Source organism: Corvus brachyrhynchos, unplaced genomic scaffold, assembly GCF_000691975.1.
Source record: "Corvus brachyrhynchos isolate BGI_N302 unplaced genomic scaffold, ASM69197v1 scaffold150, whole genome shotgun sequence".
Lineage (NCBI taxonomy): Eukaryota > Metazoa > Chordata > Aves > Passeriformes > Corvidae > Corvus > Corvus brachyrhynchos.
The window spans coordinates 391044-409093 of record NW_008236162.1 but is presented as its reverse complement, the minus strand read 5'-3'; the positions used below and the strand labels follow the sequence as shown (position 1 = coordinate 409093).

The window sequence follows — 18050 nt, the reverse complement described above, 5'->3', positions numbered from 1 at the left end:
GCAGAGGAACCACTTTTAAAAAGAGACAGAGGGGAAGGGAAAGCAAAAAAAGGGAAGACGGAGGAGAAAACAGCTGGAGGAAGGCGAAAGAGGACGTTATTGATGACAAAAGGATGGGTGAGTGAACTTTTGTGGTTTGTTTGCTGGCACGGCTGCAGCTGTGGGGTGGGTTTTGCAGCTGGATTATTCGCCGGCGGAGGGGGGCCTCAGGGAGGCAGCGGCGGCAGCGCGTTCCTCTCTCTGCCAGGTGACTCACTGTACTTGCCATTGTATTTTTAGCCCATGTCCCCCCCCTCCAGGCACACGCACACCTTTCCTCCCGCAGTGGCTTCCCATGGAAGCCACCGGTGAATTCCTGCCGCGCGTGAGGGGCTGTGCAGGAGCAAACCCCCTGTGCCGCCCACCCCCGCACCTGCACTCGCACCGGGAGCTGCGTGTGTGCCTGACACCCCAAATCCTGCCGGCTTCTCCTCCCGATCCCCCGGCACCATTCGGGCTGTCAGGAAGGACTGGCGTTAACACTTCGCAGGATGTGGGAAGCAAAGGGGAGGGAGGGGGGAGTTGTTTCTTGCATAGGTGGTTTTGAAGAGGCTGAAAAGATGCCCCTGGTACCTCTGCTACATTTCCAGCAGTCATTTGCCAGTCGGGTTTTTTTCCGAGTGTGACAGGTTTATTCCCCTCCTTCCTTCCCCCTCCCCAGCCCCCGAGTCTGTAACAGCCAGAACATATTTCTAGCTGGCTGCTGCTGGCAAAGAGAACGGAGCAAAAAAAATGAGGATTTAAATTACAAATCTACCCATTAAAGTGGAAGGCAGGGGCATTCGAGACCAGGAATTATTTTTGCAGATTGCCCCTTGGTTTAAAATTGGATTAAAGAGCTGCAGCACTGTCTGCTGTGTGTGTGACAAATAATAAAGTGATTATTTATCAAGGAGATACCAGCCCTTGAAATATTTCCTGTTGGAAGAATGCATTTTCATTCTTAGCAAGGCTGCAACTCTGGACAGAGGCAGCAGCCCTAAAATTATTCCAGGCGTGCAGATGGGTGTTGGGGGCTCTGACACCCCCTCCACGCCCTCTCATAATTATTCAGGATTCTATATATTCAATTATTACATATGTCCTCACATCCAGCACTGCTGCTGTGTGACAAATCTGACATCTCAAAGGCAAACCCTTAAAATCAATCAGGAGAGGGGAATTGAAAGAGAAATATCCCCCTTTAAACTTTCTGGGCTTTGCTGCTATCTGGAAGTATTGGGGTGGGTATTTTCATCATCTACTGGATTAATTCAAATTAATAAATGTTTAGATATTCACAGCCACCTATGGATAAGTTTAGACGAACATGGGTTAAGGCAGTGGTTCATTTCAAAGGAATATGTCTCCTACCTTTACCTGGCATTGGGGTCCCATGCCAGCTTTCCTGGTACACTATGGATGAACTTTGTTTCTCTGCATCTATTTCTGTATTTTAGGTACATAAACCCCATGAGTTTTACTTAAACCTACTCCTAAACCCGAACCACTCAGTGCCAAAACTCAAACCTTTACTTAGTGCCTCATTTTGCAATGAATACACGTTCCAAAGATGGATCAAACTTCAGGAGAAGTAGATTTCACCCTTTCTGGGGTAATTTGGGGCGGGGGGGGGATTGGACTTGCAGTTGCTTTCCTTGAGGAACACGTTGAGCAGCACGCACGAGCAGAAGCTCTGGCTCATTTCCTCTCCAGCACTGTGGAGCATCCAGCACAGTGACTTGACAAATATGTTTATTGTTCAAACCTCGGCACGGAGCGATAAGGACATCCCAGCTCCTCGGAGAGCCGGGGGACAGGAGCACAGCCAGGAGGGATCAGGCTCCTGGTGCTCCCGAGGGACCGTAAGCCCCACACAGGGAGTCTGGAGGCGGTGGGGGCAGGAGAGATGGCCAGGCAGGCACTCAAAGGACGGCGATTTACACCACAAAGAGCCGAGGCGGGAGGCGAACAGGTTGTCTCCCAAATCCCCCGCTCCGCTCAGGCTTACCCCGAGCCCCCAGTGAGCGATAATCTGGTAGTTTATCTGCAAGGCTTTCCAATGCCCCTTTTTCCTTTCGGACGTTGCAGGTTTCCATGTGATCAAGCAGCGGGGAGGCTCCAGGGTGCTGCTGGGGCTGCTTCCCTTGGCGCTGCTGGCGGGGCTGGCGGGGGCTCAGCGAGCCTGCCCCAAGAACTGCCGCTGCGATGGCAAGATCGTGTACTGCGAGTCGCACGCCTTCCGAGACATCCCCCACAACATCTCCGGCGGCTCCCAGGGCTTGTCCCTGCGCTACAACAGCATCCAGAAGCTGAAATCCCACCAGTTTGCGGGCCTCAATCAGCTCATATGGCTTTACCTCGACCATAATTACATCAGCTCCGTGGATGAGGACGCCTTCCAGGGAATCCGCCGGCTGAAGGAGTTGATCCTGAGCTCCAACAAAATCACCCACCTGCACAACAAGACCTTCCACCCCGTGCCCAACCTCCGCAACCTGGACCTGTCCTACAACAAGCTGCAGGTGCTGCAGGCGGAACAGTTCAAGGGCCTCCGTAAGCTCCTGATCCTGCACCTGAGGTCCAACTCGCTGAAAACGGTGCCCATCCGCGTTTTCCAGGACTGCCGCAACCTCGACTTCCTGGATTTGGGCTACAACCGCCTGCGGAGCTTGTCCCGCAACGCTTTCGCCGGCCTTTTGAAGTTGACAGAGCTCCACTTGGAGCACAACCAGTTTTCTAAGATCAATTTTGCCCACTTCCCACGGCTCTTCAACCTCCGCTCCATTTACTTGCAGTGGAATAGGATCCGCTCCATCAGCCAGGGGTTGACGTGGACCTGGAGTTCCTTGCACAACTTGGATTTATCAGGCAATGACATCGCAGGGGTAGAGCCCGGCACCTTCCAGTGCCTGCCTAACCTGCAAAAGCTGAACCTGGATTCCAACAAACTCACCAACATCTCCCAGGAGACCATCAACACGTGGATCTCGCTCATCTCCATCACTCTGTCTGGGAATATGTGGGAATGTACTCGAAGCATTTGCCCTCTGTTTAATTGGCTTAAGAATTTCAAGGGAAATAAGGAGAGCACCATGATCTGTGCAGGCCCCAAACACATCCAGGGCGAGAAGGTGAGCGACGCTGTGGAGACCTATAATATCTGTGCCGAAATCCAGGTGGTGGCCACTGAAAGGTCCTACCAGGCTCCCAAAACGCCCCAGAGACCCGTGTTCATCCCCAAACCCACCGTTTCCAAACTGGAAAGCCACCAGCCGACATCCGCAATGCCGAGTCCTTCCGCAGACATCCCAACGCCCGCAGTGGAGCCGGAATACGAGCACGTGTCCTTCCACAAGATCATCGCGGGGAGCGTGGCCCTGTTCCTCTCCGTGGCCATGATCCTGCTGGTCATCTACGTGTCCTGGAAGCGTTATCCCGCCAGCATGAAGCAGCTCCAGCAGCACACGCTCATGAAGAGGCGCAGGAAAAAGGCCCGGGAGTCGGAGAGGCAAATGAACTCCCCTTTGCAGGAGTATTACGTGGACTACAAGCCAACAAACTCTGAGACCATGGATGTATCCGTTAACGGATCTGGGCCCTGCACCTACACCATCTCTGGCTCCAGGGAATGCGAGGTATGAACCATGATCCTCCTAAAACCATTTCAGCTGCTGGGAAGGAGAGGTAAATGTTCGAAGCTCTTGAGGTATCTCTAAATATTAGAAAGATTAATGAGATTTTGTTCTTTTATTTTTTTCCTGCTTTGGGCTTTGTCTGTAGAAGGCTCTCTCATGTTAAATGACAACAGGCAGGGAAGGGATGGTGATTATTTTGAATAATTAAGACTTATTAAAAAAGCGATTAAGTTGGAGCCAACAACTGTGATAAAGGCATCTGGAGTGTTGTTCTCCTCCTGTTTGCACCCATTTGATGAGCTGTGGCTACAAGAGAATCCTATTTTTAATGGATTGGTAGATACAGAGGAGCTTAAGAGCCTTTTCTGGTTTAAAACTAAATATGGAAACCTCTTTTCTCCAGACCCCACATGAAATCTTGAGGGGTTTATGGCCTATTTAATGATAATGCCAAAGATTTCCTGCATTTTTGGTCCGGCTCAGGAGCAAACCAGGGGACAACAGGACTGCAGCACGATCTTGGAGTTGTTTTCCTGGAGCAACGGGAACACAGGGGTTTCTCTGAACGTGAGCCTTGGTCAAACAGCACAATTGCAAATATCTGGGTTGGGAGAAGGGGATTCTTGGAGGGTTTAATTTCATTTTAGTGATCAGTGGAGGCTTAGACAGCCCTCCTGGAGTTGATTTTCACAATCTTCAGGCCATGTCGGGGTTTGACTCAGCAACACGGGAAGCACAATCAGGAAAAGCTCTCAGCGCGTCTCTTCTGCTGTCCAGCTTTGCAGGGAAATTCCAAATTGTTTTGTTGCTCTCCTGCCAATGACTCCACTGCTGTGGATGCAGGGGATGGGTTTGCTTGGAATGCTGCTGCTTATTTAGAGCTGGCAAAGGAGGATTTGCACAATTCCGTTGCAGTCCTGGTTACTTAACCCTGCTCGTGATGTGGCATCAGGGGACCGTGGTGGATTTTGCTTCCTTGGTTGTGGATGTTCTACCTGGGAGTGTTTCACGTGCCTGTTGGAGTTTATTCCCACCCCTTTGTGCAGGTTGGGATTGGCTGTGGGAATTCTGAGCCCTGGCTGTGGCAGCCAGGTGCTGTGGGAGGTGTGGTGACAACGAGCAGAGTGGGATCTGCAGTTCTGGGATCTGGATTGTTCAAAACCCAGTGCTTTCACTCTCTGACAATGGGGCACCTTTGAGAGGTTTCATATTTGGCACCTGAAATCCCCAGCTGGTTTTGGACCGTGGAGTTAAGGGGAAGGAAGGAAAATGCAATGGTTTGGGGTTGCTTTCTCTGGAGCAGTGGTGCCTTCAGAACAGAAACCCACCTGCCATGACCCTGTCATTGCTCCAGGAAAGCGCAGGAGGAAGGTGTGGGGTTCGGTTATTCGCTGTTACCAGCACAAGTAGAAAATGTGTGAGATTCAGGTTGTCTTGAATTTCCCCTGGCTGTCACAAGGAGCATTATTCTGGCCTGGGAGGCTCTGTCCCCTTCACGCTCAGGTTTAACAGCACTGAAGTTTCACTAGCTTGAGTAAAATGTTGAATTTACTCCATGGTGGTAAAACAGACAGATGAATGTGCACGTGGTAACTGAGCATCCAGGTCATGACACCATCATCCCTAATGCAGTTTGGATCACAGAAGACAGGGATGATGTTTGGGAGACTGGAATTTGGATAATTTGGATTACAGCAGGTAATTACAAGGTTGAAGAGTCCTCCCAGGTGTAGTAACGCGAGGCCAGTGTGGTGTAATTCCCCCAGGTGGCTGTGGTTGTTACACACAGCATTAAACACCAGGGGACTCCAGCTCACCCGGCCTCCAGGTGCTGTGCCAGCACCAGAGCAGCTTTATTTCGGTTAAATTAAACTAATGACAACTTTGCAGGACTCGGGGGTGGGGTTTGTGGTGTCCCTGGGTGTAAATCAGACTGTGCAAGACACCCCAGCGCTGTGTCTGACGGGTCACTCTGTGTTCGTGTGATTGTTGAACATCCAGTGGCTCTTTGCACACCATTAGAGACTAATAAATAATGAAGAATAATAAAGACCTCAGGAGATGGAAAGCAGATCATTGAAGGCACATGTAGCAACGCAAAGCCCCCACTGAAATCCTGTCTTCAGCTTGGATTTGACATTCTGCGTCTCCATAGCTACAAGGTTCCACTTGTAAAAGGAGAGATACTCACTGTACAGCACTTAAAAATGGTAATAAAACCCCTTGTAGAGTCTTCAGCAGTGGAAAGGGTTTGTGTTTAGTGAAAAAAAAAAGGAAATGGAACCTCTCTTTATTTCCTCATTTACCCATACTTGTGGAAAACTATTATTTTGTGCAGGTGTGATGCAGCGCAGGCCCATCCTCCCCCCAGGCTGCCTGGCTCATTCCCTGTGTGCAGCCTGAGGTTTCTCCCAAATAAAGAAGCCCTCAGAGGGGAGAGGAGTGCCTGAACACCTGAGTGAGGGCAGGCAGGCTCCAGGACTCATTGCTCAGCAGTTGACTGATTTCACTTCTTTTAGCAGTATTTTCCAGAGCATTGTCTGCTTTCACTTGTTCACCCCCCACCTCCTGGGGGCAGCTGAGGGCCCAGAAATGGAGTGGTTTTGGGAAAGGGGGGATGGATCAGCTCCATCTGGACTGGGAAAGGGCAGAGATGCCTGATCAGACGCTGCTGCTGATGGTGGGGTGGTTTTTGAGGTCAAGTGAGCAGAGCTGGTACCTTCACAGAGACCATTTTGGGTGTGGGAGCATTCCAGATCATCTCATCCATAAACCACTCATTTTCCACAGCAGAACTGGCCTTGGAATAATGTGCTGAGGTATTTCCACCGGTTCTTTTCTCCACAGCAGCTCCAGGGCTGGTGTTGGTTTTAAATTTCAGAAGGTTTTGAGCATTCAGCAGAGGCCCACAGGTGAGAGCTGCCCTGGAGTAGGGCAGGTGCAGCCGTGCTTTGTGGGGCTTCAGGAATTATTCCTTTGCTGGGGAGAGAGAGCCAAAGGCAGGCTGGCTGTAAATGGGAGCGACTTTGGCAGCAGTGGGATTATAATCACTGACACCTGGCCTGTGCTATTCTATTTAGTCTCTTGGCAAGGCTTGCTAAAATAACTGGATGCTTCTGATTTTGGCTCTGGCCATCCAGTTAGCAGAGTGCCGCTCCCTCAGCCTGGGATTTGCTTTGTGCTTCTCCCTCCCTCTCACTTTCCCATTTATTTGTACATTTGCTGGAGATCTGGAAGCTGTAAAAAGGGATTTCATAAAGCCAGCTATGATATTCTGTATTTCATGCATATCACACTCACAGAATATCTGGGAATGGCTCTCTGGGAAGGTGTTGTGGGGAGAAGGAAAATGTTTTTGTCTCCTGGAAGGTCATTCCTGTCCCCTTTCCCAGGCTGGCAGGGACAAAACAAACAACGGCCAGACAGGTGAACAGCTTTTTTGTGTGAACTGAGCGCTGTGAGGTCGCTTTTTACACCTCTCCTTCTCCATGTCTGGCCATACCCCATGGATAAACAGCCACCTGCTCACACACAGGGACAGCTCTGCTGTGTTTTCCACCGGAGTGAAAACAGGGCTGCTTGTCACTTGTGTTCACACGTTTTAAATCAGCCACACAGAGTCACCTTCCACTGGAATTCTGCTCCTTCCCCTCTTGGAAGCAACACGTTGATAAAGGAGTTACACACATGCGGGCTTGGTGGGCTGCTGCTGACCTTCTTCTGAGCCTAATTTAAAGGGAAATGTTGACATGCTGGTTTTATTATTTATTTATTAAACACTATGGTGCATCAAGAAGCAAAGAGAATAAACCAGAAGTTTCCATCTCCAGAGAGGGCTTAGGGCAAGGTTCCAGTTCTGTAACTCTGCATTCGAAGGGGTGCCCTGGGGGCTCAGCCTGAGCTCAGGGAGTGTTGTGACCTCATGGGAAAAATCGCTCAAGGACTGCCTGAAGTTTCCATTTTTTTCATTCTTTTGAGAGCAGTGGTTGCAGTTCCTTTGGTCAGCAGCCTGAGGGGTTCGTGAGCGATGCCGAGCGAGGACCTCATGGCTGAGGTGTGAGTTCATCAGAGCTTGGGGGAATGGGAAGGAAGTGATCCCACAGGTGGGATACTGCAAAGAGAAGGACACGGGAGGTGAGGAGTGGGGAGAATGGGGAGCAGAAACTCTTCATCGACCCTCTGTGCTCAGTGCAGGGCTGAAGTAGCGTGGGTTTCTTTCCAGTGACTGTTCTGCAACACAGGAGGATGAGCACTGTTAATTGAACTTTCCTGCTTCCTTCTGTGCTGTGGCTCCTCCTCTCCTCTCCTCTCTTCTTCCACCCCTCTGTAACTGTGGGACTTAAATTCATGTTGGGCTGTAAACTGAGGGTGAATCAGCCGAGGAGAGTGTCCCAAGCTCTGGGTTTGGATGTGGAGAGTGTGGAAAGGGGAAGGTGACAGTGCTGCTCCTCAGAGCTGTGCCCATGGGAGGAACAGCTCAGAAGGGGCTCAGAGAAGGCACATTTTGGAAATCATTGGATCATAAAATGCTTTGGGTGGAAAGAACCTTTAAGATCACCGAGTGCCACCCCTGCCATGGGCAGGGACACCTTCCTCAGTCCCAGGTAGCTCCAAGCCCCATCCAACCTGGCCTTGGACATTCCATGGATCCAGGGGCAGTTTTTACCACTCAGAGCCTTTATTTGCCCTTGGCATTGCAAATACAACCACAGCCTAAGGGGAGCTGTGCTGGAGAAGCACCAGTGATGCAGCAAGAAATGCACAGGGGTAAATTTTCCCTGGGCTCAGCACTTGCAAAGTGTGAGATTTCCCAAAGATGTTCCCAAAATTGACTGGCCATGTTTCCGGCGGAGCTGAGCCAGCTGTGCCTCCTGCAGCAATTGAGGGCTGTAAATTTGGAAAGGAAATGCAGGAGGATGTGGAACACTTCTGAAACTCTTACTCGGTGCTTCCTCTGGTGCCTGGCTGAGAGAGGAGCTCATCAGGAATTTGGGCTTGGGATACAGGTGCTGCTGAGGCCTTGGAAGTGGATTGCTCTGGGATAATGCAGAGCTCAGAGGCAAACGAAGGCGCTGAACCCACATCTCCCAAACTCTCCTGAGCTCGGGAACTTCCCTGAGCAGATCCCAGGCATTGCATTTGCTCCACTGGGTCTCGTCCTGAGGCTGGCAGCTCATTAACAGAGCTCTGTAATTGCACTGTGGGTTCCCAGCCTCAGGCACAATGTCCAGCTGGGATCATCCTCCCTCTGCTTCCTCTTCACCTTTTTTCCTATTTCCCCAAATGTTGCCACTTTCCAGAAACCTCGTGGTTTCAGTTATGCCCAGTGAGGGTGCTCAAACGGAGAGGCTGCTGCTCTGAAGAGCTTTGTACGAGAGGAGGACCCTTGTTATTCCCATTGTATTCCTTGTGAGGGATTCCTGCACTCCTGGAATTGTGACAGATGCCCTTTTTCCTCTCCATCTCCCTTTTCTGTGCTCTCCACCCTTCCCCTGCCTTTGCTTATGCTCTGTGATGTGCTGCCAGTATTTTAAGGAGGAGAAAAGAATCGATTTTAGTTCATTGTGTACCTCGGGAGGGAGAACGCTCATGGAATTGGGGAAGGAACCTGTTCATTTGTGGGTTTTAATTTTAAACACACACAAAACACAAAACAAACACTGTGGGAGGCAAACAATTTTATTAGGAAATGTCCTGCTGATGGAAATGTTCCTGAGACTCTCCTCCTGGATAGCGGAGCTGACCTGAGCCTGGATGTTGGGAATTTTCCCTGAAATCCAGTGGCTGCAGCAGCACGAAGTGGGCTGGGAATAACCAGGGCTGTGTTCATGGTTTGCTCTGCTCCTGGACGTTCCTTTGGACCGTCTGCCCCTGGTAGGAGACACCCACAGGTTTCAAATCCCTTGGATTGCAGTTCAGGTCTCAGCCTTCCCTGGAGATGCTCCCGTTACCGCTGGAATTCTCAGTCTCACCCAGCCGGAGCTGCCAGCACTGGAAGTGTGGCATCCCTCCCTGCTGTTATCCATGGTGTGAACACCGTGACATGAGAATCTCCGTGTGATCTGTGTTTGCAGCGCGCCCAGCCCCCGGGTTTGGTCGTTCCCAGCCAGGTATTCCAGCCCCGAACACGGACGGGCTGCGGCCGGAAACGGTCCTGACACTGCTCAGCTTTTATCACCTCGGCCTCTTGTGCAGCCAAACAAGCTCAGATTGCCTCTGGATCTTCCCACGTCCACAGAAAGATGAGTGGATCGATCCTGAGGGGTTACCAGGCAGTTGTCAGCGCTGTCCCAAACTGCAAATTCCACTTCATTGAAGCTGGAGTACACCAGGAAGGGATGACATGAGCGGCTCTTGTGAACGCTGGCTTCTTGGCCTGGAGGATTTGTTTTGCCTTTGCCTTTTTAATTTACAGGGAAATAGGAATCTCTTCCTGGCAGATGGATCAGTCATGGTTTTGTCATGGGCAATGGATTGGGAACTCCAAGAAGGAGAAGGAAGGGAAGGCCAGAAAATGCTGATGATCTCTGCCCCCCCCCCCCTTCCATTGTTTCTTAGCTCCAATACAGATTTATTTTGGGGTTCTTTCGATACATTTGAATAAAATTGGCTGGAACAGGAGCAGTTCATGGGTGCTGGCAAGGCAGAGTCTCCTAAAAGTTCTGTGGTCCAGGGCTGTGTCTCCATCTCTGGGCAACTTCCTACAAAAAGGCTTTGTGAGGATGCTGGAGATTCTCTGCTTTGTTTTCTGTCCTTCCTGGGACTTTCTTTCCATTTGTACCTTAAGTTCTCCAAGTTCATGAGATGAGGAACATTCTCTTAAGTTTTAGTCCCTACATCACAAACTTGGTGATCTTAGGCAATATCTCTTTGCTCTGGAGGTTCCTTTTTCTCCTGTTCTTTCACCATCTCAATTTTATTGTTTCCATTGAAATGCACAATAACAAAAAGAAAAATAATATTTGTGGGTTTAGGCTGTGGGGAAACCAACATGGTCAGTTTGTCCATGATCCGAGGGAACCTTTGATGCCATGTCCTTGTACAGGTGTGTATTTTGTTCATGGGGAAGACTGACCTTATCCTTGATTTTATCCTGAGTTTTGTGAGTCCTTTAGTCAAATAAAACCAGTGAATATTTTCTGCCTGAGCATTTCAGCTGCAGAAGGGTTGCATCAGGAGAGAAATGAGCTGGCTGTGAAGTCACTCGGTGTGAAATGTGGAGGGGATGTGGCACGTCCTTCATGACAACGGGCAGAGCTCAGGAATTGCGTGGTGTACAAAGCTTTGGATCCAGTGCTTCCAGCTGCTCCTGGATGGGAAAAGCAATCCCCATCTCCAGTTTCGATAGGCAGTGAATGAAAGAACCACTTATAGAGCAGCAGGTTCTTTGTCAACTTTTTTCCCGCATGTAAACTCTGGTCAAGATTTTCCTTCTTGTGTGGAAGAAGTGGGATTTTCCTTTATGTTACTTGGGTGTTAACCCAGTTTAAAAACAACAGATGGTGAAAAAGGTAAGAATTATTTGTGTTTGGGTAGCAGCTGACAACTCCCAGGTTTAATCACTGTGTGGAAACACCGAAGGAATCATTTTTGTGCCTGGGAGAAGAGGACACAGCAAATAATCTGAGCCAGAAAGAGGAAATGAGACCTGAAGTGTGATTTCCTTGGAGGAGTGGGCCAGGGAGTGGGTCAGCCCAGGATCCTTTGGCAAATCCTGATTTTGGATGCTCCAGCTCTCAGCCCAGGGATGGAAGAGTTCATCCCAAGGTTAGGCCTCATGTTAGGCCTCGCTCCAGGGCATCAGGCTGAGGAAGGACCTGTGTGGCACTGAGTGCAAGCTCCAAGGCGTCCATGGGAAGGTCAGGCTCATTCTCCATGTCTTACACTCTCATCCATCCCAACCCCGTTTTTCCAGACTTTTCCAACGCACCAAGGGTGTCTTTGCTGAAGAGACTTGAACTGTGTGGTTTTGCTCATTTTCAGTCAGTCCTGGTTAAAAATCAGCTCCTCCCTCTGTATGATGGCCTCTGAGAGCCCCACTGATTCCTCACTGCTCTCATCCTTCACCACCACATCCATTTGGATTATCTTTGGGCCATGATGGATGCTTTAGAAGGAACCAACAAGGCCATCAAATTCCTGCCCTGGTTCAACCAGCATTTGTTAATGTTCTAAATCATCTTGGGCCTGAAACGTGCTGCTTCTTAAATTTAGAACGATGTGATTGCCCAAAGCCTCTCCATGTGTTAATTAAATCATCATAATTGTGGTTTCTGGAGACTGACAGGTTATAAATAGTTTTCCTTCTCCCCCTCCTGCAGTAATTGGGGGGAATGACAGGCAAAGCAGCCATTGTTTAACTGTGCCTCTGACACTGCTCTTGCCATTCCAACCCCATTTCTCTGCTGTGACTTGATCATCCTGAAATAATCAGCGGTGTCATCCTCAAAGGCTGCTTAATTGCCAGGCACTTCTCACATTAAGGGACAAGGATGGAAGTGGTTTTCATCATAATCCCTCTAATTTATTGGGATGGGAGGTCAGGAGCTCCAGAGGTCAGGGCAGAGGTTCCATGTACACACTCATGACAGGATGCTCTGAATAAATACTGACATATTCGAGTCATCGTTTTACCTCCATCTATCCTGTCTCGTCCAAGATTTTGCGGAAATAGAAGCCTTGGTGTTCTGAAAGTCGTTTTCCTCTGTTGCTGCCATGGAATCCTGGAATGGGTTGGGTTGGAAGGGACCTTAGAGCCCACCCAGTGCCACCCCTGCCATGGCAGGGACACCTCCCGCTGTCCCAGGGGGCTCCAGCCTGGCCTTGGACATTCCCAGGGATCCAGGGGCAGCCACAGCTCCTCTGGGAATTCCATCCCAGCCTCTCCCCACCCTCCCAGGGAAGAATTCCTTTCTAATATCCCATCCAACCCTTCAGTTCAAAGCCATTAAAGGCAGTTTCAGTCACCTGGGCAGGTCCAGCTTTGCTGTGCAGCCACTGGCAGAAGGCAGAACAACCCAGTGGGATCGCACCTGGTCTGGAAACAAATTCCCGTTACAGTTCAGAGGATGGAAAAGAAAATGCTACAAACACTGAAGGTGAACAAAACTTTGTACTCATCTCTGCTTCACTTTAGATCTTTCCCAGCTTCAGAGCAGCTCTGTCCTGAGCGTGTGGGAAGAGGCAAGAAGGACGGGAATGGGAGCACCCTCAGGCTGGCATTGTGCACGGTCCCGCTGGGCTCTTGGGCTCTGCTCCCCTTTAATGTGGGTCTGCAGCTGTTTACAGCTCTAATTTGCAGAAGAGCCTCAGGCTAGAGCTTGGGCTGCTGCTCTGGATCCTCCTTCCTCTTCCAATTATCCAAGGAAACCACACCAGCTCCTTGAGCTCTGGAGTGCTGGGATGTGTCCTGCTGATTGGCACAATCCAGGGTTCTGCAAGATTCAAGGATGTACAGAATTTTGGAATCAAAAAGGTTGGAAATTAAAATGGAATTGTTTAGGTTGGAAAAACTCTCTAAAATCATCAAGTCCACTGCCAAGGCCACCACTGATCACATCCCCAAGTCCCACATCCATACAGATTTTAAATCCCACTGGGGATGCAGACTCCACCACTGCCCGTGTTCAATGCCTGAAAACCCTTTTGGGGAAGAAATTTCCTCCGATATCCAACCTCACCCTCCCTTGGTGCAACCTGAGGCCGTTTCCTCGTGTTGGAGAAAGTTTCTACCCAGGAAACCCAACCCTTCTTTCCAAGACTGGAGGGTGTCCCTCCTCCTTGTGAATTCGGAAGGCAGGAGGATCCAGGATGCGGCCACAGGATTTGGGAACTGTTGTAAACTGTGCTGTAATTTATTGAGAGCAGGCAAAGATCTCTTCATCACCACCTGTTGCGCTTCACAAGAAGAAAGCAAAGCAAGGTCACGTTGACTTTCATTAGAACCTGAGCGCTGCAACCGGCCCTCGAAGCTTTGAAATCCCTCCTGTCTCGTTGTCCCTGCCCTCCCCTCCACTTACTGGGGTGCCCTGCCTTTCACCGCTGCCTCTGTGGGGGCTCTGGAACAGGGTTGGGGTTTGGCTGCTGCTGCAGCATGAAAGGGAAAGGTATTGTCTGGAGCCTCCAGGGCCCCCAGCCCAGCCTGTTTTGTTCCTGCCATAAAAGCCAGCCTGAAGAGCTCTGCTTTGTCTTGGGGAGGCATTAGCACAAGGCTGTTTAGTGCTTTTAAAAGTCTATCCTATATTCAGATGCAGCAGAGACTGACTTACAGCCACTCAGGTGCTGCCTCGTCCCGGAGTGAAACCGCACGACTCCAATGGAAATTTCGCAGCCATTTCTTCCCCCAGAATTATAATTTTCTTTCTCAGAGCCTCTAAATCACACATTGGGCTGCTGGCTTTAAAAGCCACATCAATGTCACTTGTGAAGGGAGATGAAGGCAGAGTGTGGTTTCTCTGCAGAGGGAACACAAATTGTACAAATCAGGGAAGGAAGGAGCCCACTGGCGATTTTGAATTACGAGAAATTTTTATTTGAAAACAAAATCTATGGGTATTTCCTTTGGTGCCATTGCTTTGTTGAATATATTAAGAGTCCCAGTGTGTATAAAGCCTCAACAATCTGAGGAATTGATTAACCTCCCTCTATTTATGATTAGCTCCCAAATTTATTCTATTAATTTTCGAGACCGAGGTCTAGATGCCGCTACTTTGCTGTAAAAGGTGACGGACTGGAATTAATGTTGCCTCAGTGAGTTTTCCATGGAGGTGATGAGGAAAGAGTAGGGGAAAATTTCATATTTCCCTGGTATTTTGCCCTGAGTCTCATGAACGTATCGGTGTAATGAAGGTGTCCCTGCCCATCGCAGGGCAATGGAACTGGATGGGCTTTACAGTCCTTCCCAACCCAAACCATTCCAGGATTCCCTGATTCTGTATAAAAAATTGAGGTGGGGCAGAGGCACTTCCCCCCCTGCTTTACCTCCTTGTCTTTCGAGGGCCACCCAACCTGACAAATTACGCCGTTCCCACCGCCAATAATTTCTTCGCACTAAACGGTGCCTCCAGAGAGTCACTTGAGGACGCACAGAGCAAACTCCACTTCCCTGATAATTTGTTCCAAAGGTTAATAACCTCCACAGCACGAAATAACTCGTCCAGCTGTTAAAATCATTCCTTTCTCCAGCGTGGCATTAACCTCATCTGGGAGGAGGACAAATCTGGGGTTTAATTTGTGGCTCGGGAGAGCTGCGTGTGTTCCCCACTCCGTGGCCACAAACCCGCAGGGACCCACGTGGAGATTTGCACGTGGAAACGGCCCCACCCCTGCCCCTCAATGGAATTGCATTGAACAGAACCGTTCCAGGAAAGCAGACATTTATCCCAGGTGCTGCTAAGAAATTCCCACCTTGGCTCTACTTCTCCTGCTCCTTTCAATCTGTTTTGGCTCCATCTGTGACTTGTGGTCCTGCCTTGCTCCACATGGGAGTTATTCCCAGGTTTTCCCTTCATGGACTTGCTGTGCCAGCTGTCTTAGTCCAAAAGAAGGAACCAGACACCCTTTGTGAGTCTGTGACATCCCCACATTTCTCTCCATGGAAAACTGACCACAATCTGGAGGGGATAGCATTAAAAATATGGATGTTTTTCATGCTATGAAATACCATTTAAGGCCAAGTACCCTTTAAATACCCTTTAAAGTGGTGCAATCCATGGTCCCGTGAAGCTGGAAGTCACCAAAAACCTCATTCATGCACAAATCACTGTGAACCAAGCTCGATATCATGTTATTACATTCTCAGATTGGTGGGAATTCTGGAAGTTGTTTCCTTTCTCATTCAGAGCAATTTAACAGATTATTAAATATCAACTGTCCAAAAACAGCCTGAAGAAAAGATTTTTTTCACCACCCAGGCGCCAGACATGGGAGGGTTTTGGCCTCACCCACATGGAATTTTGTAGTCTTACTTTTAGTCTCCTGCTCCAGTGGGGATGTAATGATGAATATTTAACTCCGTATCCACTAAAAAATGGGCTCTGGAAGGGTCAGGGTTATTCTGGAATAAGTCAATTCAAGAGCTTCTGTAAATTCAGGATTTGGGCAGTTGAGTGAGGAAAAAGGGGAGGTGTTTGTCAAAGCCCCCAGGCCTGTCCTATCCTGCAGAATGAACAAATTCCTGCTTACAGGGAGTTGTTAAAGGCCTCGAGGAGTCCTGCAATTATTTCTCCTGTTAATTTGGGACGAGAAGCTGCTGAAGGTGAAGCTGACGTCAGAAGAGTGAGGGGATTTATGAAGTCACTGCAGGCCAACGAAAAGACAGGTTTTGTGAACATCTTGTTTTGAGAACATCTCTTTTTCCAGAAACATCCTGCGTTCTTGACACCCTCATTAAAACTCAAAGCTGCAAACTGAAGGTGCTTGTTCCCAGGAAAACCCACCCAGCCACATCCCTGCAGTGTTCCCAGGGCTGGACGTTCACTGTGGATGATTCCTGACTAGGAAATGCTTTTTTCCACTTTAAACAAATCCGTAACAGTTTTGGCCAGGGCTGCTGAAGAAGGAGCTGAATATGCTGAGTTCTCTCTGCATCCTTCCTCCCAGCAGCGGATAAAATTCCTTTTCCTGGTCCCACCTGAGGATGGATCCTTCAGAGACAGAACATTACTATAAACTAAATCCTCACCTGAAGTCTATCTCTTAGCTTGAGCTAGAACAGCAGGTTAAATCACCACTAAGGAGAAAAACCAAGATCCAAAAAGGGAAAAAAATTATTATTCCCTTTGAAAAAGTGTCAGGTGAAAAAATGGAACTGATTTCTCTTCATTTCCAGGGAGTGTTAAATCCCTCCTTCACTGGGGGGGTGCCAGGACAGGTTCAATCTTTAATATTCAAAAAAAGGCAAAGCCTTTGAGCAATTTAACTATTCCATGTTCACTGTTTTAAGTAATTATCAGGTATTAACCCAAACCAGCAGCATTCAATTGAATTCAGGTCAAAGGAAATAAAACAAATAATAAAACCCCCATACAAAGCCCATAACCTTCCCCATACCCCTTTTTAAAAATTTTATAGTTTTCACAATCCCCTTCTGGGTGTTATTTTTCGTCTTGACCTGGTGGCCAGGTAAGACAAGGTAGGGGCTGGCCTCGACTGAAACCTAAAGCAGCAATTAATTAGTGGCTGTGTGCACATTTTGTAAGTGGTTTAAGAAGTACTGGTTAAACACTGATGAATTTTAAAGCAGGATAAGCACATAAATAAGAGGTCACATGTGATTGCTGATCATTTCTCACGGCGTGTATTATTTTTTATTAATTCTGGAGAGCTGTTTACAAGCTGCCTGGCACCAGCTGCAGTCAGAAAGCAAATAAAGCCCTCAGAAAAGGAGGGAGAACTCGACAGAAACACTTCCCTCCTTCAGGGGCATCAGGATGAGCCATTCAGGGAACAAAACGTGAGCTGGAGTCGTTCCTTTTGGATGCTGAGATGGAAAGTGGGGGATGTGGGACCTCTGGGCCAGTCCCAGCCCGGGGCTGGTGTTTGAAAAGGCAGCTCTGGTGCAGAGGTCTCAGTTTGGATGTTTTATGTTATTCCAGACTTTTTAAACACAGGAGTGGTGAGGTTTGAGTTACCTTGGAGTCAGAACAGTCACAAGGGGATCCCTGTACATTAACAAACTTGCCTTACTATGAGTTGTAAAGTTACTCTTTGGAGCACCTTCAAACCAAGGAGATTTTATTTATCCTGGAGAAGAGAGGTGGGAGTGGCAGCTTGGGCTGTTGGAGCCTCACACTGTGCAAACCACTCTGAAATCTGTGGATATCTCATTGTTCTCTGCACAAAACCGTGGCAGAGGTCATAAATCGGCGTGGGGAAGGCAAGTGTGGGAGGCTGGATCTCCACGGGGAATGGTAGAACCTGGAGCCACTGCAAACCCGTCCCTCCTGTCCAGATGGAACAAACCCTCTGGTGTTTCCTTCAGTGGCAGAAACGATGCAGGTGGAGGAGTTATTCCAAAATTCCCCAGCTGTGAGCGGCCGAGTTCCAGAGGAGATCCAGGGGCTGCGTCAGGAAGGACGTGCTGCTCCCAGATAACACGCGCCCCTTGTCCTGTGAATTCCAGAGGCTTTTCAAACCTTCCAAAAAGAGGAGTAGCAAAAAAAAAAAAATCCTCTTTCCTCTCTGTTTTCCTTCCCTGAATCGCTGTTGATACACTGGGGTCCCACGGGGAGCCCTGCTCATGGCGAGGTGTCCCTGGGCATCAGCTCTGCCTTTGTTTCAGAGCTCTGCAGTATTTCCCTTCTTTCAGGTGGGCATTTTCTCTCTCCCCTCTCCCTGTGCTGACTGCTGATTATGTGGATGTAAGGATTGCTTTGTTTCCTCTGGAAAGCCTTT

General features: G+C 49.1%; 1 protein-coding gene across 1 annotated transcript in view; it reads left to right on the top strand.

Annotated features, from left to right (window-relative positions):
* Positions 1–6: 6 nt before the first annotated feature.
* LOC103614812 (leucine-rich repeat transmembrane neuronal protein 4) overlaps positions 7–18050 on the top strand; it is a 199492-nt gene continuing 181448 nt past the window's right edge. Inside the window, 2 exon segments of the mRNA XM_017731499.1 lie at positions 7–117; positions 2110–3656. Coding sequence (XP_017586988.1) covers positions 114–117; positions 2110–3656 — 1551 coding nt within the window. The 5' untranslated portion in view covers positions 7–113.